This window comes from Dipodomys spectabilis, unplaced genomic scaffold, assembly GCF_019054845.1.
Source record: "Dipodomys spectabilis isolate Male_0828 unplaced genomic scaffold, ASM1905484v1 ptg000197l, whole genome shotgun sequence".
NCBI classification, from domain to species: domain Eukaryota; kingdom Metazoa; phylum Chordata; class Mammalia; order Rodentia; family Heteromyidae; genus Dipodomys; species Dipodomys spectabilis.
Window position 1 is genome coordinate 5,714,520 of NW_024870874.1, and position 17,339 is coordinate 5,731,858.

The 17,339-nt window shown below is 34.6% G+C and overlaps 1 protein-coding gene across 1 annotated transcript in view; it reads left to right on the plus strand.

Moving 5' to 3' along the window:
- The window catches only part of Mdfic (MyoD family inhibitor domain containing), a 115,373-nt gene that overhangs the window by 66,930 nt on the left and 31,104 nt on the right, over nucleotides 1–17,339 (plus strand). The window contains exon 6 of the mRNA XM_042695894.1: nucleotides 15,409–15,687. Coding sequence (XP_042551828.1) covers nucleotides 15,409–15,687 — 279 coding nt within the window. The remainder of the gene's footprint in view (nucleotides 1–15,408; nucleotides 15,688–17,339) is intronic.

Genomic DNA, 17,339 nt, shown 5'->3' on the forward strand with positions numbered 1-17,339 from the left:
ATTTTTTTTTTTAACTAAAGGAACAGTAACATTCTTTTGCTAGTTGGAGGTTCATAACAACTTGATGGCATTTGTGGAGAGTCTCTTTGGGAGAAACGCTTCTTACCATGTACATCTTGATCTTGAACATATTCCTATCATACAGTTTTGGCACACACACAAATATATATATAATATATATATATATTATATATATATTCCTTTTGGAAATGTCACATTGAAGATTCTTTATTCAGAAGATTTAGTCTATAAGCCTTCCTGAAGACTGTCTTACCTAAGATATTAAGCCTTGGGAATGATCTGCTGAAATCCTCCATATTGTTAGTAATTATGAATGGGGACTTGGAGAAAACTGTAGGTGTCATTGAAGACAGACAAAGATGCAGTATGGGATTTTATAATATAGGGAAGGTACACATGATGTATGAGTAATTTTCTGACTCCCAATTCTAAATAGACATAATAATAATAATAATAATAATCACAAACATCTAGAGGAAATGTAAAAATGAAATAATGGCTGAAAGCTTGACTTTATTGGTAGGAATGAGATATGATGAGGAGGCAGGCAGCAAGTAATACCATAAACTAGCAAGAGAGTGAATGTATAGGAGTCGAGGTGTATGGAGTCCTGGGATTTCCAGTCTGATCCAGAATGAAGGCCAGTTGTTATAAGAGACATTGTCTCTCAGCTTCAACTTCAGCATCTTTGAAATATTCTTGAAGTAAATCTCTTCCATCATTACCTTTTAGAATTGGAGAGGGTCAACCATGTAACTAAATGTAAATATTTAATCGTCAAAATCTAAGTGGTCGCTAATTGTAAGTAATGATGAGAATGACCAATCACTGGTTTAAAGGAAGAAGTCTAAGGACATCTTGAGCTATTCCACAGTAAGGACAGAAGCTCTCCTGCATTTTCAGGCATATCTGATGATGCTTAAAGCAGAAATACAGAGAGATAAGTGGAGCATTAGCCTGGTGTCCTCTCTCTCACTGAATATCCACCCGAGGCATACTAAAACCTCTTTCAAATGATCCTAAAATCCCACATAAATGTACTGAACAGAAATACTGCGAAGTGTTAAAAAATTAGTTCTGCACTGAAGACTTCTATAAGATTAGTTTCCCACTCAAAATGTCACAAATTATGGAATAGTTCAATCAGAGAAAAATAAACACATATGCACCAACAACTAAGTGCTTATGTAGCAACCAGTAGATTTACTAAGGATTAGATTTTGACAAATTTTGTATTTTTGAAGAAATAAAACCCATTTTGTTTAACATGTAGGCCAAACCGATATATCCTTTCATTTTAAGAAATTATATCCAAATGACAGTAAATTCATGATATTGTTTTTGAAACATACACTTAAGGACAAAAGAAACAGCTGAGGGAACAGTGGTGGATCAAAAATATTAAAAACTTTCTGCAAAATGTTAGAGAAAAATTATAACTGATACTAAGAAGCCAGAATGTGTGTCAGTATGATTCCCAGAGGTCTCAGCCTTTAGTTGTTTCAGGGTTCTTGGAAGCTGGAGTAAACTTCGAACTAGGCTAAGGTTAGACTATCAGGCCTCCTCTTCCAACCATCACGCACACCTTTAGGCAGCAAGGAGCCAACAAAGGGCAGAGCAAGCAGTGCATCCTATAGCACTACGTGAAAGAATTACCTGAAGCCTAAGAATGTCTTTCCTTCTCTTCTATTACAATGTACATAGCCCTAATCACCTTCCCCTTGTAGGCATTGATGGTCAGGAACCACATGCAATGAACCAGATAAAGAAAGTGTTTATTTTCATATCCTCTTTTGTGCAGTAGTTTTCCAGTTGGAAAATTTAAAAAGGGAAGAGATTTAATCTCACCACCTGCTGGTTTCCATCGTCACTAATAGCTACCCTGAGCTCCTGACGTCTGGGTGATCATGGAAAGTATAGGACTTATTCTGCTAATACCTCTTAGCAAGACATAGAAAACTATTAATTACTAGTACTTCTGTAGGTTAATCTTGCTTGCTACAAGTATTTCTACCTAAGTTGCATCTACCTAAGTTTTCTCCAGGAAAAAAAGAAAACCTTTATAATTGTGTTGATATTAAATCAGCATCTAAGTATTATTTAGATGACATAGACTGAACTACAATGCCCAATTGACTGAAGTGGGTCCTTACATTGATTCTTTTCCCATTGTTTTCTTGAAACTATGTCATTTGCACATTGTTTGCTTGCAAGTGGACAATGAACCGTAGACCTGTGCTCTTAAAATATTGAAGAAAGGAGGGTGCTTCAGAATAACTGTTGAACATCATTTTCTCTGTCGATAAATGGAGATTGAAAGAGATAAGAATTTATCTATGAGTACCTGGGTATTCTTAGAAATCCTGACAGATCCAGGACTTCAATTCTTTAATTATCATTGAGAATATGTAATAACTCTTACAATTTGTAAACCACAATGTGGGATTTGAAGAGCCATATTAATGGAAAGTAGAAATTAATATGCATTTTCAAGGCCCTAGGTACAGGAACTTACTCAGTTCACTCTCAAATTGTTCTTAGTTCTTCTCTGGGAATTTGATTTTCTGATAAAAATCATTCTTTGTTGGCAATTTAGACACTTGTGGTCCAATATGAGAATTATGGCTCTCCAGGGCAACAGACACAAGAATCCCAGGAGAAGCATATGTTTTTCAAATCACAAAAGATATTACTAAATGCATCATTCAAATAAACTGTGGAGTTTGATAAAAGTTGAAAACTACTGTTAGAAAATTACCTGCTTCATGGGCTGGGAAGATGGCTCAGTAGTAGAGTGCTTGCCTTGCATGCATGAGGTCCTGGGTTCGATTCCTCAGTACCACATAAGCAAAAAGAAAAAAGCCGGAAGTGGCTCAAGTGGTACAGCACTAGCCTTGAGCTGAAGAGCTGAGGGACAGTGGCGAGGCCCAGAGTTCAGGCCCCATGACCGGACCCCCCTCCCCAAAAAAAGGGAAATTACCTGCTTCATGGAATTAGGATAAAATATGAAGCTCAATACAAACCAGAATAATAACCTCATTTCTAAAATCTGAAGGATTTTTTTTTAAAAAAATTCATACTTGTATCATCTTTAAGTTGTTGTACAAAGGAGTTACCATTCAACAAATCAGCAAATAAATACAATGAATCTTGATGAATGTCACCAATTTTTTTTATCATCTTTTCCCTTCCTCAAAATGCTAACCCCCCTCAATTTTCTTAATTTCATAGAATATGCTTTGAATGTTGTTATTGCATTCTTCCCTGGTCTTTTCTTCATTCATATATTCCACTTCCTTTGACCTCCCCCCCAACACCTTGAAAGTGCCAGTATTTTGATATGCATTTTGTTAGACTATGTGTTATTTTTTCTACGGAATTACACTGTTTGAATTCTTGCAAATACCATATTTGGTAATACATTTGTGAACACTTTTATACAACTTTTTGTTCACTTTTGCACTTGTACAACCATACGACCATGTTCATTGTTGTACTCTTCACCATAGCCAAGGTATGGCAGAACCCAGATGCCCCTCAATGAACTAATAGAAAGTCAGGGAAAGGTGACATATATACACACACATTGGAATTTTACTCATCCATTAGGAAGAATGATATTCCATCATTTACAAACAGATAGATCAACCTGGGAAAAATTATGTTAAGTAAATCAGGCTTAAAGAGACAAAGAATTCATGTTTTCTTTCATATGTAGAAGTTAGAAATAATTTATAACTGTGTAAGTAAAATCTTAACAGATTCTTAAGCACAGAATCACAGTTCTCTTACAGTTTTTCATTTCATTATTAAAGAACATCAAATCATTCTTGCTATCCTGTTTAGTATAACAACCATAGTGAATTTCAGTACATATAGATTGATCTATTTCAGAGAACAGATGTATGTCTTTCTTTCTTGAAAAGTAATTAAAGTATAAGATTTCTATAAATGTTTCCTAGTATTCCAAATTGTTGCTGTACTTTACACTTTGCATAGACTTGATGACTTTATATCACTTCCTGAAAGCCAAAAAGAAAAGGAACTACTGTGTACATGCCTGTAATCACACCTACTCAGGAGGCTGAGAACTAAGGATTACTGTTCAGAATCAGTCAGGGCAGGAAAGTCCATGAGACTCTTATCTCCAATTAATCAGCGGATAACAGGAAATGGCCCTGTGTCTCAAATTGGTAGAGTATTAGCCTTGTGCAAAAGAGCTCAGGGACAGTGCCCAGGCTGCAACTTCAAGCCCTGTGACTGACAAAATACGTGTGTGTGTGTGTGTGTGTGTGTGTGTGTGTGTGTGTGTGTGTGTGTGTGTGTGTGTGTGTGTGTGGTCCACAGGACAGAGTGTCCATTTCCCAGTCATATTAGCTTTGCATCCTGTGAGCTCCTGAAAGCCTTGAATATGCTATGACTATATCATGAAACTATTAGTCCTCCTCTTTGTGAAGCCCTTGGCCTTCAGATCTCTGTCATTTGTAGCTACCCATATTAAAATATTTTCAGTTCTTTTTGGGGAAAAATATTGTAAACAGTAGTTCCTTTTCTTTTTGGCAGTATTCTCATTGTATATTTTATTTATTACCACATTTAATGTCTTTTTCTTAACCTCTATTTAACTCGTCTTAGAACTGTATAGTAGATGCACAATAAGTATTTGTCAAAAGATTGCAGCGTACACAGTTCTGTACATAGTTCATTCTTCCATTCACTATTTATTTTCCAATACTAACATATTTTGCTGTCTCAAGTGTTTATTAGTTCTACTTATTTCTGGTTTCTGTAATGATTGTTGTTAGAATATAGATCAATATTCTTGTAATATGATTGAAATTAGTATGAGATTTATGGCAATACATACATTTGACAAAGTTACAGAATTTCAAAAGTGAGAGCAACTTTTTAAAGCAAATTTAGTAAATCAGTTTTAGCAAGATACATTCTTTAATTTTTGTAACAAAGTTACTTCTTCAACTGTCAAGGATAAAGTTCAGTGCTTTATATTTTAAAGTAAATCCTTTCCCTCGCCCCAAATATGGAAGGTTTTGTGAGTGCCAGTGGTCTTTCTGGTACTACAGTGATGAGTTGGTCTTAAGGGAGGTTTTTCTGGTCTTGGGCTTGCTCTGATGTCTTAGTGGGTGATATGGTTTACATACAGTTTATTTCTGTGTTTCGCAGACCTTGTATCTAATGAGATTAAGCTAGGAAATTAGTAGTGTTAGAGCTGCCTTATCTTTGGATTTCTGATTATTCTAGATAATAATCCTCAAGGTCCAGGTCTTTAATAACAAGGTTTGTTAATGTATTCCCTGTGATGTTTTTTATCCTTAGTATATTATGCCAGAGTGTTCAATCACAAATAGCTGTAATTCTTTTGTGCACGCAGCTTACAACCAAAGTTATTTTGATGCACTTACTGGTTTTTATTGGTAAAAGGAAAAGAAACTTAGCTCAGGATGCCAACAAGTTTGTTTGTTACCTGTTTCCTGACTGGAAGTTCCTTTAAGCCTTTCTATACTCCTAATTTCAAGAAGAGTCCAGTTTTACTATATATTGAGCTTATTTTCATATTAGGAAAGAAACAAAACCTTTATAGGCATACAGTCTGGCAGTGACTTCTTTTATTCTGTTTTTAGAAAGGCAACTTAACTAGCCTTTCGGATATGTTGTGCTATATACATCTTTTGATATCTGTACTTGAAACCCAAATTCCCTTGTTCTAATAGAATTTCTTGAATTCATGCCACATTTCTGCCATCCTCCTATTATGCTTTTACAGCAATTCCCTAGGCTCATGAAGGTGACGGGTGAAGTTTCTAATGGTGCTGAGTACCAAACTGTTGCTTGATTTATTCAGGATGGTGGTGATATGCTGGGATCAATTGACAGCTTAAAAGCTAGTATAATTCATCATCATCAGTTAATTTTCAGTGGGTGTCCACTGGGTGCTGAATATCATACAAGGCTCTTTGTCAGTATGTATATGCCTGATTGGGGGACTTTATTCTAAGAATGTGGAATTTTATTCTTAAGGAACTTTCTGTTATATAAAAACACAATAAATATCCAAAGTTGTCAAGATTTCTGATAAAAAAAAGTATGTAATTCAAGACAGTTTATTTTTTCAAGAGTTTGTATCAGTGAACTCCTATTCTCATTAATACTTATTTTGTTATGAAGAGAAAGGGATGATGTTGAGACACAGCATGAATATCTGCTCTGGTCCTGATTTTGACTGACTTGGATTGTTTTATGCAGGTGTAAACAATACTTTTTTTTATTTCCAAGCACATGAGTCTATGTTGTTTATACTTAATGAGATTCCCTCCCCCACCCACAAACATACATATGTCTTTCACTGTGAGACACAAATCAAATCATATCCAAATAATCCATATAGAACTTGCGTCTTATTCCCAGACATCCAAGTGATGGTGGATTATTTCTCTGAAATAATCTTCCCTAAATCAAATTTAAATGTAGCTCCTTCTAATTCTTCAACTTGTAGCTTAAACGTACTTGATGACTGGTGAAGGAGGAATGGAAGAGCCTTAGTGTAAACCAAAGTACAGTACTGGCCTGAGACATAGTCTTTTCCTGACTGGATGATAGGGAAGATGATATGATCAAGGCCTATCCTAAGTGCTGGTTGCTTAGTTTCTTCCCTCAAGTTGGCCTATGTTCTGTGGCCAGCAGATTTGTTTACTGCAGGATTTTTTGTAAGGTTTCCTTCGTCAGTGTCCATCATGGCTGTCTTTGAGTACAGAGCTCCAGAGTGGGGCCTTATTTCCTCTGAATGTAAATCCTTGTAACCAACTAGAGAAATGAATGCTACCTTTTCCTCTACTCACAATGCTTGCACTCTGGCTTGAGTGACCTTTGGAATTTTATTTATACAGAGAGGTGCACTATTTTGGACTTTCACAATAACACATTTATATTCATATTGGTATCAACATCTGTTGGATGCAAGTTAAAACATCTATCAATAAAGATGCTACCTTTTTCTATTTACCTCTGCTTTGGAAAATTGGAGTTATTTTATTGCTATAAACATTGTCAGTTATAAATGTATTATAACAATCAGTGAGCAAATTGATGTAGAATATCAAAAAGTTCTATCCTTAATAATATGCATGTACTTTACATTCCAAGAACTGATTAGAACTTGAACCAATTATTTCACTATTATTTAATATTGGTTACTATTGGTGGGCAGTAACAAAGTTTTCTCATTGTTCTCATTGTTCATTTTATAAAACTATCTTTTCATTTCAACTAGCTACTCCTCATGCAGGTTTGATCCTCAATAAGAACACTTAGAATCAAGCTTTTTGACTTACATCTTTGACTTATCCAAAAGTCTGTGTCACACAGAGAAGGCTAAAGGGACCCAAAGACAGGGCTGTCTCTAAGACCTATATTAATTCATGATCTGTCCAGAAGCCAATGTGTCTTTTAAGTTGAAACCTAAAAGTGCTGCTTGCTTCCTAATGGAAGGTCTCCTTTCATGCTTCCTGGTCTTTGAATGCTCTATTCATTGTCAAAAGCATTTTCAGTTCAAAATATGTGAAGGTTTCAGTATATGTTTTCTTATTTCTCATTAACCTTAATGAATATCCATTCTTCTTATCATCTATTACTGTAGTGTACCGTGCTTAATGTTTATATGCACTGAAGTTAGTTAAATGAAATACTTCTGAAATGTTATTTAAAAGGTGATACTTGAGTATGTGCTATCCCATGAAGATAAACTATCAGGTACGTTTTTTTTTTTTGTTAGTTTTTTTTTTTTTTTTTTGTTGGTCGTGGGGCTTGAACTCTGGGCTTGAGCGCTGTCCTTGCGCCCTTTAGCTCAAGGCAAGTGCTCTACCACTTGAGCCACAACATCACTTCCGGTTTTCTAGTGGTTTATTGGAGATAAGAGTCTCACGGACTTTCCTGCCCAGGCTGGCTTTGAACCGCAATTCTCAGATCTCAGCCTCCTGAGTTGCTAGGATTACAGGTGTGAGCCACCAGCGCCCGGCACCACTATCAGGTACTTTTAAAATAGTTATGTACAACAGGAAACATAACCCAGATGCCCCTCATCCACATGCCCTTCAGTGGATGGAACAAGAAAATGGGGTGTAAATATACATATTGGAATTCTATGCTTCCATCAGAAAGAATGATATCGCCCCATTCATAAGAAAATGGAAAGACTTGGAAAAAGTTGTGTTGAGCGAAGTAAGCCAGACACAAAAAAGTATAGGTTGCATGTTTTCCCTCATTTGTGGTAATTACAATGTGCCTACAGATCTACAAATAAACACAATGGATAGTAAAAAAAAATACACTTGGATATGATCAATTAAACAGGACTCTAAACATTCACGCAGACCAAAGGAGGATATTCACAGGAGAAAATCACAAAAGTTCAATAGCTATGCACATGTGATCATATAAAATGATTCTTATTGAAATGAACTCCAAGAAATGGAAACAAGAGATTTTTTTTTTTGTGGGTTTCCCTGCCATTTTCTGTCACTGTTTTTGATCGTTGTACTTTTGTGTCTTGTATCTAAGTTTATCTGTTTGGGGGAGGGTAAGGGGAAGCACAGAAATGTTGAGAGAAAGGGTGAACTAATTTAGCAGTGATATTCACTCGACACTATGTTGGAAATGAACTATACAATTTGTGGGGGAAGGGCATCTGGAGGGTAAAAAAAAAAAAAAAAGAAACTGGGAGAAAACTAGGAAAGAGGTGACAGTGTTCCAAAAGAAAGGTGCTCATTAACTGACCTTCGTAAGTATAACCCCTCTGTACATTACCTTTACAATAAAAAAACACAAAACAAGTAATATTTAACAAAATCTTTTGTTGTAAATTTTATAGTGAGGTATGAATATAATCGCAAATAATACTAACTGATGATGTGGAAATAAAAGTATAAGTATTCTATAACCTGGCTATTGTTTAGAGAATTCAGAGAAAAATTTCTGTTTGCAAAAATATAACATAGTAATAGTAACAGACTTCAAACATCTGCTTGTAATGTGACCAAGAGTTTCATGATATATTCACAGCATACTCAAGGCTTTGAGGAGCTGACAGGATGGAAAGCCAATATGACTGGGAAATGGACACTCTGTCCTGTTGACCATATAAATATACTTATATATATATACACATGCATATATATACATATATATTTGTACTATATGTCATATATATACACTTATTACAGAGGCACAATAATGGTAGCAGGTAGTTTCTTAGGAAAATTAGTCATCCCAATCTTTATATGTATATTTGTATATGTTTGTATTTATTTAATGTTATACACATAGTAAGACATGCCTATTTTTCCTATGAAACTATGAAATACTATTATTGTACCTCTGATATATTCAGATAAGTTATTATCATTATTTACTTTAGCACTTTATTATAACTTTATTTACTTTTTTGCCAGTCCTAAAGTTTGAACTCGGGGCCTTGCAATCACTTTGCTTGGTTGCTTGGCACATAGCTGCACTCTTCTACTTGCTTGAGCCATGCTTCTAATCCAGCTGTTTTGTGATTATTGTAAAGATGTCATGGACTTTCTGTCTGGGCTGACTTGAACTATGATCCTCTAGGTTTCAGCCTCCTCAATGACTAGGATTGCAAATGTAAGCCACAATTGCACAATTTAGCTTCAGAATCTTAAACACTGCTTGCTTTCTAAGGCCTGTAGTTAGGATGTATGTTTGTTGGTCATCTTTCTACTGCTACTGACAGATGGTTTATTAATATAACCATCATGCAATATTTCTTTCTTGTAAAATTTGGTGTCTCAAAGTCATTGTTATTGGTAGCTGACATCATATTATGCCTATACTCACTGTGAATAGTGGTTGAGAAAAGTTATTACTACTTCAGATTGAATCTTAGCATTGTTTCTGTGGTTTCAATAGTATTGAAGCTAATGTCATATATAACAGAAAGAGATGAAAATTTTATGCCAGTAAGAGGTTCTACTCTCTGTTGCATGCAGATCCCTTCTCTTTGGTTTCTCTAACATCCTGTAAAATATTTCCCTCAGTGATAATCAAAGCTGGTTGCTACCAACCACAATTAAAGGAAAGTATAGAGAGGGCACACCCAAGACCTAAGGCTCAGCCAGAAGTGGAGAAACAGTTCTGCTGTTATTCCTTCGGGAATAACATGGACACATGGCAAAAACCCATCTGCAAAGGCCGGTTGGAAAATGAACCCTGCATTAAACAATGGGGAAAAAATAAGTTCAGTGGGGAAGCTAGCAGTTTTTCTCTCCAGGTTTTATTTAAATGTGACTATGTATTTTTTTCAAATATGATTAAACATAAAAAGAAATTACATTTCAAAACAACTCTTATTATTCATTTTGGATAGTAAACTTCCCAGTGACACCAAATGGTTTATTTGCAATAATAGAAACTGGATGGATATCAAGTTTTGTTTGGTGTGCTCTAATCATGACACAGTACCCTTCATTCTGGAAGTTTCCATCCTTTGAGTTACAATCTTTGATAGGGATCCTTAAATGGAGGTTTTTTTTTTTTTATTTATTCAAAGTTTCAGAATTCAAAAAAATATTTCCTCAGGTACGTTACATAAAATGAAGTTGGGAAATAGATGTGTTGAGAAGCATACAGAAGATCAAGAAATAAATACACAATCAGAAGACCCTTGGAGGGGAATGAAGGAAAAGAACATAGAAAAATGCAAGGGTCTAGGCTATTGTTTATTAGAACACAGATTTTACCACAGTCTGACTATCGAGAAAGCTCTGAGTCCAGATGATGAAAAAAGGAATGTTATCACATGAATTTTAAATTATTTTAGTCTAAATTCCCATTATATAGCTTATTAACCTAAGATAGTTTTAGCATATGAGTTATACTTTATCTTTTTTAAAACTATCCTTCTCTATGGTTGCATATTTTAATATATGCCATATTTAATATTGAATGGTTTATGTACATTCAATATGTAATATTTAATATTCTTCTGTGTGCAGGTATGTGCTTTGGAGTGTTTATATGTGTGTGTATGTGTGTGTCTGTCCCACAGGGACGCTGGGGCAGTATTGCACTAATAAAAATTTGTTTCTGTCCATGGAAAAGTTAGTTTAGCTTTTTCTTCATCTCCTGTGTTTAAAATTAATGTCTTTAGGAGTTAACCAAGACTTTAGATTTTATTTTCAATGTGAACATTAACGAGTTAAATTTACTAAATTGTATTAGGATTATTTTGTAATTTTATTAGATCTGACTTGTGCAAAGAGACCATTGACTGAAAATGGTTTGACATGCTAATAGATTGTATGCTATAAGAAAATATTGCTTTCTATTGCTACTCCAGAACTGAAGTTTCACATACAATTACTAGCTACAATATCACCTACTTATTTCTAAAAGATTATCAAAAGAAATTCATGCTATTGACTCAGTTACTCCCATATTTTATTATTATTATTATTGAAAAATCACTAGAACTAATTCTATTAGTTTCTTTCCTGATTGAAAATATTTGAACCTAGGATGCACAGTATTTCTTGAGACATTTGTAACTGTTCATCATAGATATTAAAATTACAGTCATGCTGCATTGTGTGCAAAATGATTTTTGTAAAATCTTTACACATATGGTAAGCAGATGACCAGTGCTATTCAGCTTGAAGATGCTGAGTGCTCTTCTAACTGGTATTTGAAATTTTGATTTGTACTGCATTCGTTACTGAATATCAGGAATACATTTTTCGCTTGTATAGAGCAAATTTAAAATGGGGTCTTTTGTAGAAGTACCCATTCTGTTTAGAGTGATATAACAGATGCTGAATGTTCACATATCAAACAAAATGCCAGCTTTCTGTAGAAAAGAGGTGTCAAAAAGTTTCTTTGTACCTTTAACGCATGTGATTATGTAGGACAAAATGCAGAGTTTGTAAAATTTCTTGAATATACAGGCAAAAAATGAATAATTCAAAACAACTCATAAGTTCTACATTCTATTGTCCCTTTATAACTCAGGCAGAAGATAGCAGTGTGCTCCCAATAGAGCTGAATTTGCACAAGTTGCACCTCTGAAAATGCCAGATGGTCTATGGTCTACTTTTGAGAGCTGTCACATATGTAAAGATTTGAAAAAAGAAAGACAGCTGAATGAGAGCAGTGGATCATTAAAGGAATAGCGCGGGTCCCTAGGCATCACTTGTGTTTTAAGAAGTATTGTATTGTTCCCATATTAGCGTGCTTTTTTTTAAAGTCATACACAACTTCTATACAATAAGGGGAAATAAATCTGCGTTCAACCAAGTAGTTGTGGTTTAATCCATTAGCTATTTTTGTTCTTTATTTGAAAATAAAATCATGTTTCCTACTTGGTTTTAATTAGAACTTTAGCAAAAGATTAAATTAGGAAAAATGATCAACAAAGTCAAATTTGATGTCTATTGAGATAACTAATATATCTACATCTTATCCTGTTTTGGATTGTCTTACTAAACCCATCTGGCAAAGTCATTCAATGAAAAATTGTTTTAATGTTAAAGCACACCAAAGTGAAGAGGTCATACTCGATTATTTAGCTATAATAAAAAATAGTGAAATATAATTAGGTGCTAGAGAAACAAAAAATATAGTGTACTATTGTTTGTCTGCCAATGGAAATAGATACGATTTTGAAATGTTTTTAATAAGTTTTTTATTGTAAAAATACTGTACAGAGAGAGGGGTTACAGTTACACGAGCAAGGTAATGAGTACATTTCCTATCAAGCATTGTTGCCTCCTCCTTTGTTTTTTTCCTACCATTCCTTCCCTCCCACCTCCACAACTACACTCCCCTCCTACCTAACTTGTAAAGTTCATTTTTCAACATAGTGTCTTGTACATCTCATTGTTCAATGGGTCAACCTGTATCCCTATTTAAACATTTTGTTTTTTCCCTTTCCCTCCCCAAATTATGAAGTCTGAAATGTGAAGACCATGTTATACTACTACTCCACCCACGTTCAGTAATTTGAAACAAGTCAATTTTAATAGTGATAAAGGTCACACCTGTCATTTTAAGAATTTTGTGACAACACACACTTGTCTTTTCATTACCTTTATTTATTGAGAATATTTAAGTATTTCACAATAATTCTAAATCTATCTTCAATTGTGACATTTTAGATTTATAAGATAGTCTTTCTCTCATTGGTCAAAGACATTCAGACTTAAGCAAATTCTCAGATTGCTTGCATTATTTGTTTAGAGAAACCATGACCCTAAAATATTTAATTCATTTGGAGAGATTATTAGAAGTGGTCTGAAAAGACCACCGCAATAGGTCTAACTGTCTTCTTTGGTGTCTTTTAAATACATATGCATAACTAGCTCTAATTTCAATAGCAGTCACTAGAGTGTCAATTCTAGTTGATACAAGAATTTATAGGAGTAGCAGATAACTAACCTCTAGATCAAATGTTGTGCACCCATGAGAAATAGTTCTCCTCTTTTAAACATCTTGATTGAAGCTCTGGGTCATGAAAAAGGTATGGAGAGAGCTAGGGAAGGGATGACATTGTACAAAAAGAAATGTACTCTTTACCTAGCTTATGAAACTGTAATGTCTCTGTACATCACCTTTATAATAACATAAAAATGTTTTTTAAAGAAAAGGTATACATAACTGCTAAATAGGGAAGGAATCTTTTCTGTTTCTTTTTCATCTGAATTTTAGAATAAAAGGTTTTGATACGCTTTCTAGACAATTATTTCCTTTTATCCCTTTAGACTTGGAAAACTATGAGGATTAGTTTTATAAATCAGGTATTAATGCTAGCAGGCTTCCATGAAAGCATGGAACAACAACAAGCATACAACAAAAAGGAATCTGTTCTCTGTCTTCAACCATGCCCATGAATAGAATATTTTGATATGAGAAGATGATTTTCTTCATATAGAGTAGGTAAATGAGAACTGAAGTAAATAGTGTGCTTAAGATTTACTCAAATATTACTGTCTATCTCTTTTTACCAAAGCTCCCTCCAAGTCTTAGCTGCTTCCCAGATGATAATTACCCCCCTCTCTATATTAAACATTTGTTTGCACCATGCACAAGTGAGACAGCTTTGCATGCAATACTTAGAATGTCAATGAATTCTTAACAGCCATGTGTAATTTACAACTTTTAGTAGTTGGTAATCATAAACTAACTAAAATAGCAGCTTTAGATTTTGACATTCTAAGAAGTTATAAAGCAGTAAAATTTTCACAGTAAATATTTTTTGTTGTTGTCTTTTTTTGGTAGAAAGCTTTGCTTAAAATCTATACAGTCAGAGAAAATGTTGATTTTAATAGTCTCTTTACTTAACTGATATAAAGTTGTTTTCTTTGGTTGGGGAGGTGGGAGACTGATGGAAATGGAAATGAAAATTTTAGTTAGTAAACCCAGGGTCTATTTTTGTGAATTTAAATAAAAAAATAAATTTCTTTGCAACATGTAGAGGTTTCTGAAGTCCCACAACCAAGGATCACACCCATCCATTCAGTAGGATTTTCTCATAATACCCTACTTTATTAGGCACATTTATTAGGTCATTTGTCTGCCAGGAAGTAGACATCAGAGCTGTGCCCCATTTCCAAGGCCAACAAATACTTATCTACTGACTGTGCTGAGTGGCTTCACTTCTCTGTTGTGGTGGACATCTTGGACTGGTCTCTGTGAAAACAAGGTGGACATTTCTTTGGCAGAATAGCTCATATAACCTGTCCCAAGCCACAAAGGACTTTAGCTCTTTACCAAAATTTGTGAATGTGTCCAGAAACATGTGACAGCACAAAACTGATTAATATTCATCATATATTATATACATTAATATTCGTTATATATTTTCACTTTAAAAAGTTATACATTCCATATAAGCACTTAATGTATCTGAAATTGTTTGTGTGAGATACACACGTGTCTGTGCACACAACTATGTATTTAAGAATCTACTGTCCCATTGGTTTATATGCCTATGCCTATCAAGTTTCGTATTGCTTTAGTGATGGCCATTTTATGTAAGGTTTCATATCTACTAAGTCAAGTCCGTTCACTCTTTCTTCCTTAAAATTTCCCCAGTTACTCTTGATTATACTTTAGTACACTAATTTGTACTTCTTTTATCCATTTCATTATGGCAGTGTTTTGTACTTTCCCCTAATTTTCTTATAGGTGTGTTCTCTCTGAATATGTGTGTATGTGTCTCTCTCTCTTCTGTCTTTTGTATCATCAATTTTAGTGTCATGAGTAAATCACATCTTTATTATTGAATATATTTTCATTACTTTAAAATACAAATTTCTTCTTAATTAGATGCAATTTTCCTGTTTTTAAATTTAGCCCAACCCCAGCGTCTGCCTGAGCCACAGACTTCAGTTCAGGAACCCAGTGAGGAAGAAACAGGCAAGATAAAGAATGGAGGCCATGCAAATCTGAGTAATGGAAATGGAATTCACCATGGGACCAAACATTCCTCCACAGATCATCGCAAACTTTCAGCTCCTGTTTCTCAGAAAATGCATAGAAAAATACAGTCCAGCTTGTCTGTAAACAATGATGTCAGTAAGAAGAGTAAAGTAAATGCTGTCTTTTCCCAAAAGACAGGCTCTTCACCTGAAGGTAAGTGTAAAGTATACGCATATTTTGTTTAACCTGATGTTAAATAGCATTCACTAGTAATAATTTGATAAAGCAAACAAGGTTGAACATTTTTGCTTTTTCCTTTTGACAAAAAGAATTTTCTTGGTAAAATGCTTCTTCTCCAAAGCAAAGTACAGGATAGAAAAGATCTGGCAGCTGACACCCTGCTTTTAGATGATCATCTTCCAGAATGACTAGTCATTACTTTAAATATAACTTCCACGCTTTTTAAAAATGCCACATTAAAGATATGAATATGCTATTTTGGCGGCATGTCTAAGGATGTGTATTATTCTGTCCCTGATGCAATATGTGGTTCTATATGGAAGAAATAAGATTACTTACTTAGATTTTTGTCTTCTTGATATGTGAAACTGGAGTGATAAAAAAGATTGGGTAGGGCTGGGAAGGTGGCTCAGTGGTAGAGTGCTTGCCTCACATGCGTGAGGCTCTGGGTTCGAATCTTCAGCACCACTTAGGCCGAAAAAAAACAGAAGTCGCACTGAGGCTCAAGTGGTAGAGCGCTAGCCTAGCTAGAGCTGAAGAGCTGAGGGACAGTGCCCAGGCCCAGATTTCAGGCCCCATGACTGACCAAAAAAAAAAGGGTAATTTTCCTGACCTTTCTAAAGAATGGAGTTGAAGGTTTCTGTTGCTTGCTAACCATCATCTTTTTGCCATCATTCCACCCAAATCTATTTCTGTCCTGGAAATTCCTGAGGATCTAGGAGTATAGGCATGAGTTACCAGCACACAGTTTACATACACTTTTTTATATAGTTCACTGTATCATATTTTAAAAAAAAATCCCTACCTATCTATTTCTCTCAGCATATCTGCAGTCCTATACTCTTCCTCTTTTCTGCTGTTAGTTTTTATTAAAATTCTGAATATTTTATGTGCATTTGCTATGTGTGTCATATATATTTATGAATATTTGCTATGTGTGTCATATATATTTATGAATACATTTGGCATGTTATATATTTATACACACACACACACACACACACACACACACACACACACACACACACACACATATTAGTTTCTCTCCGTTTTTATTTTAATTGCCCTAAAACATTAAATAAAGGAAATTCTGTGGGGTCCCTCTGTGAAGTTGGTCATGTCTGTTCATAGAACTAAATTGAGTTGTAAATAGGAAATTGTACTGAGAGTTAACAGTAATGAGCAGGAGAAAGGATAATACATTTTGGCTACAGGTGTCTTAAACTCAACTGAAGCAAAGTGTTAGGTTGATCAAAAGATATGATAATAAATGGTCTGCATAGTTCCAGGTCAGTGACACTACTTTCCAAACTAATTAGATTGAAAAGGACATGATTGACATTTTAAAATGAGTTTGACATGTAAGCTGCATGGTCATCTCTGAAGTGTAGGTAGGCTGTTAACTAAACCGGCTCTCCAAGGAGCTCAGAAGCCAGTGCAATTTTCTTTGGAGGATCTTCACTTCTAGGTGATTGGGTGAAATAATTGAATGCAATTGAAATCTCCTTGTTTTATACATTTGAATTTAGTTATTCTATTCTAACCTCTTATTTTCCATTTGATATTTACTTACATTAGTGTTTAAGAATGGTAACATTTGCATATTAGTCCAACTTGAAATAGCT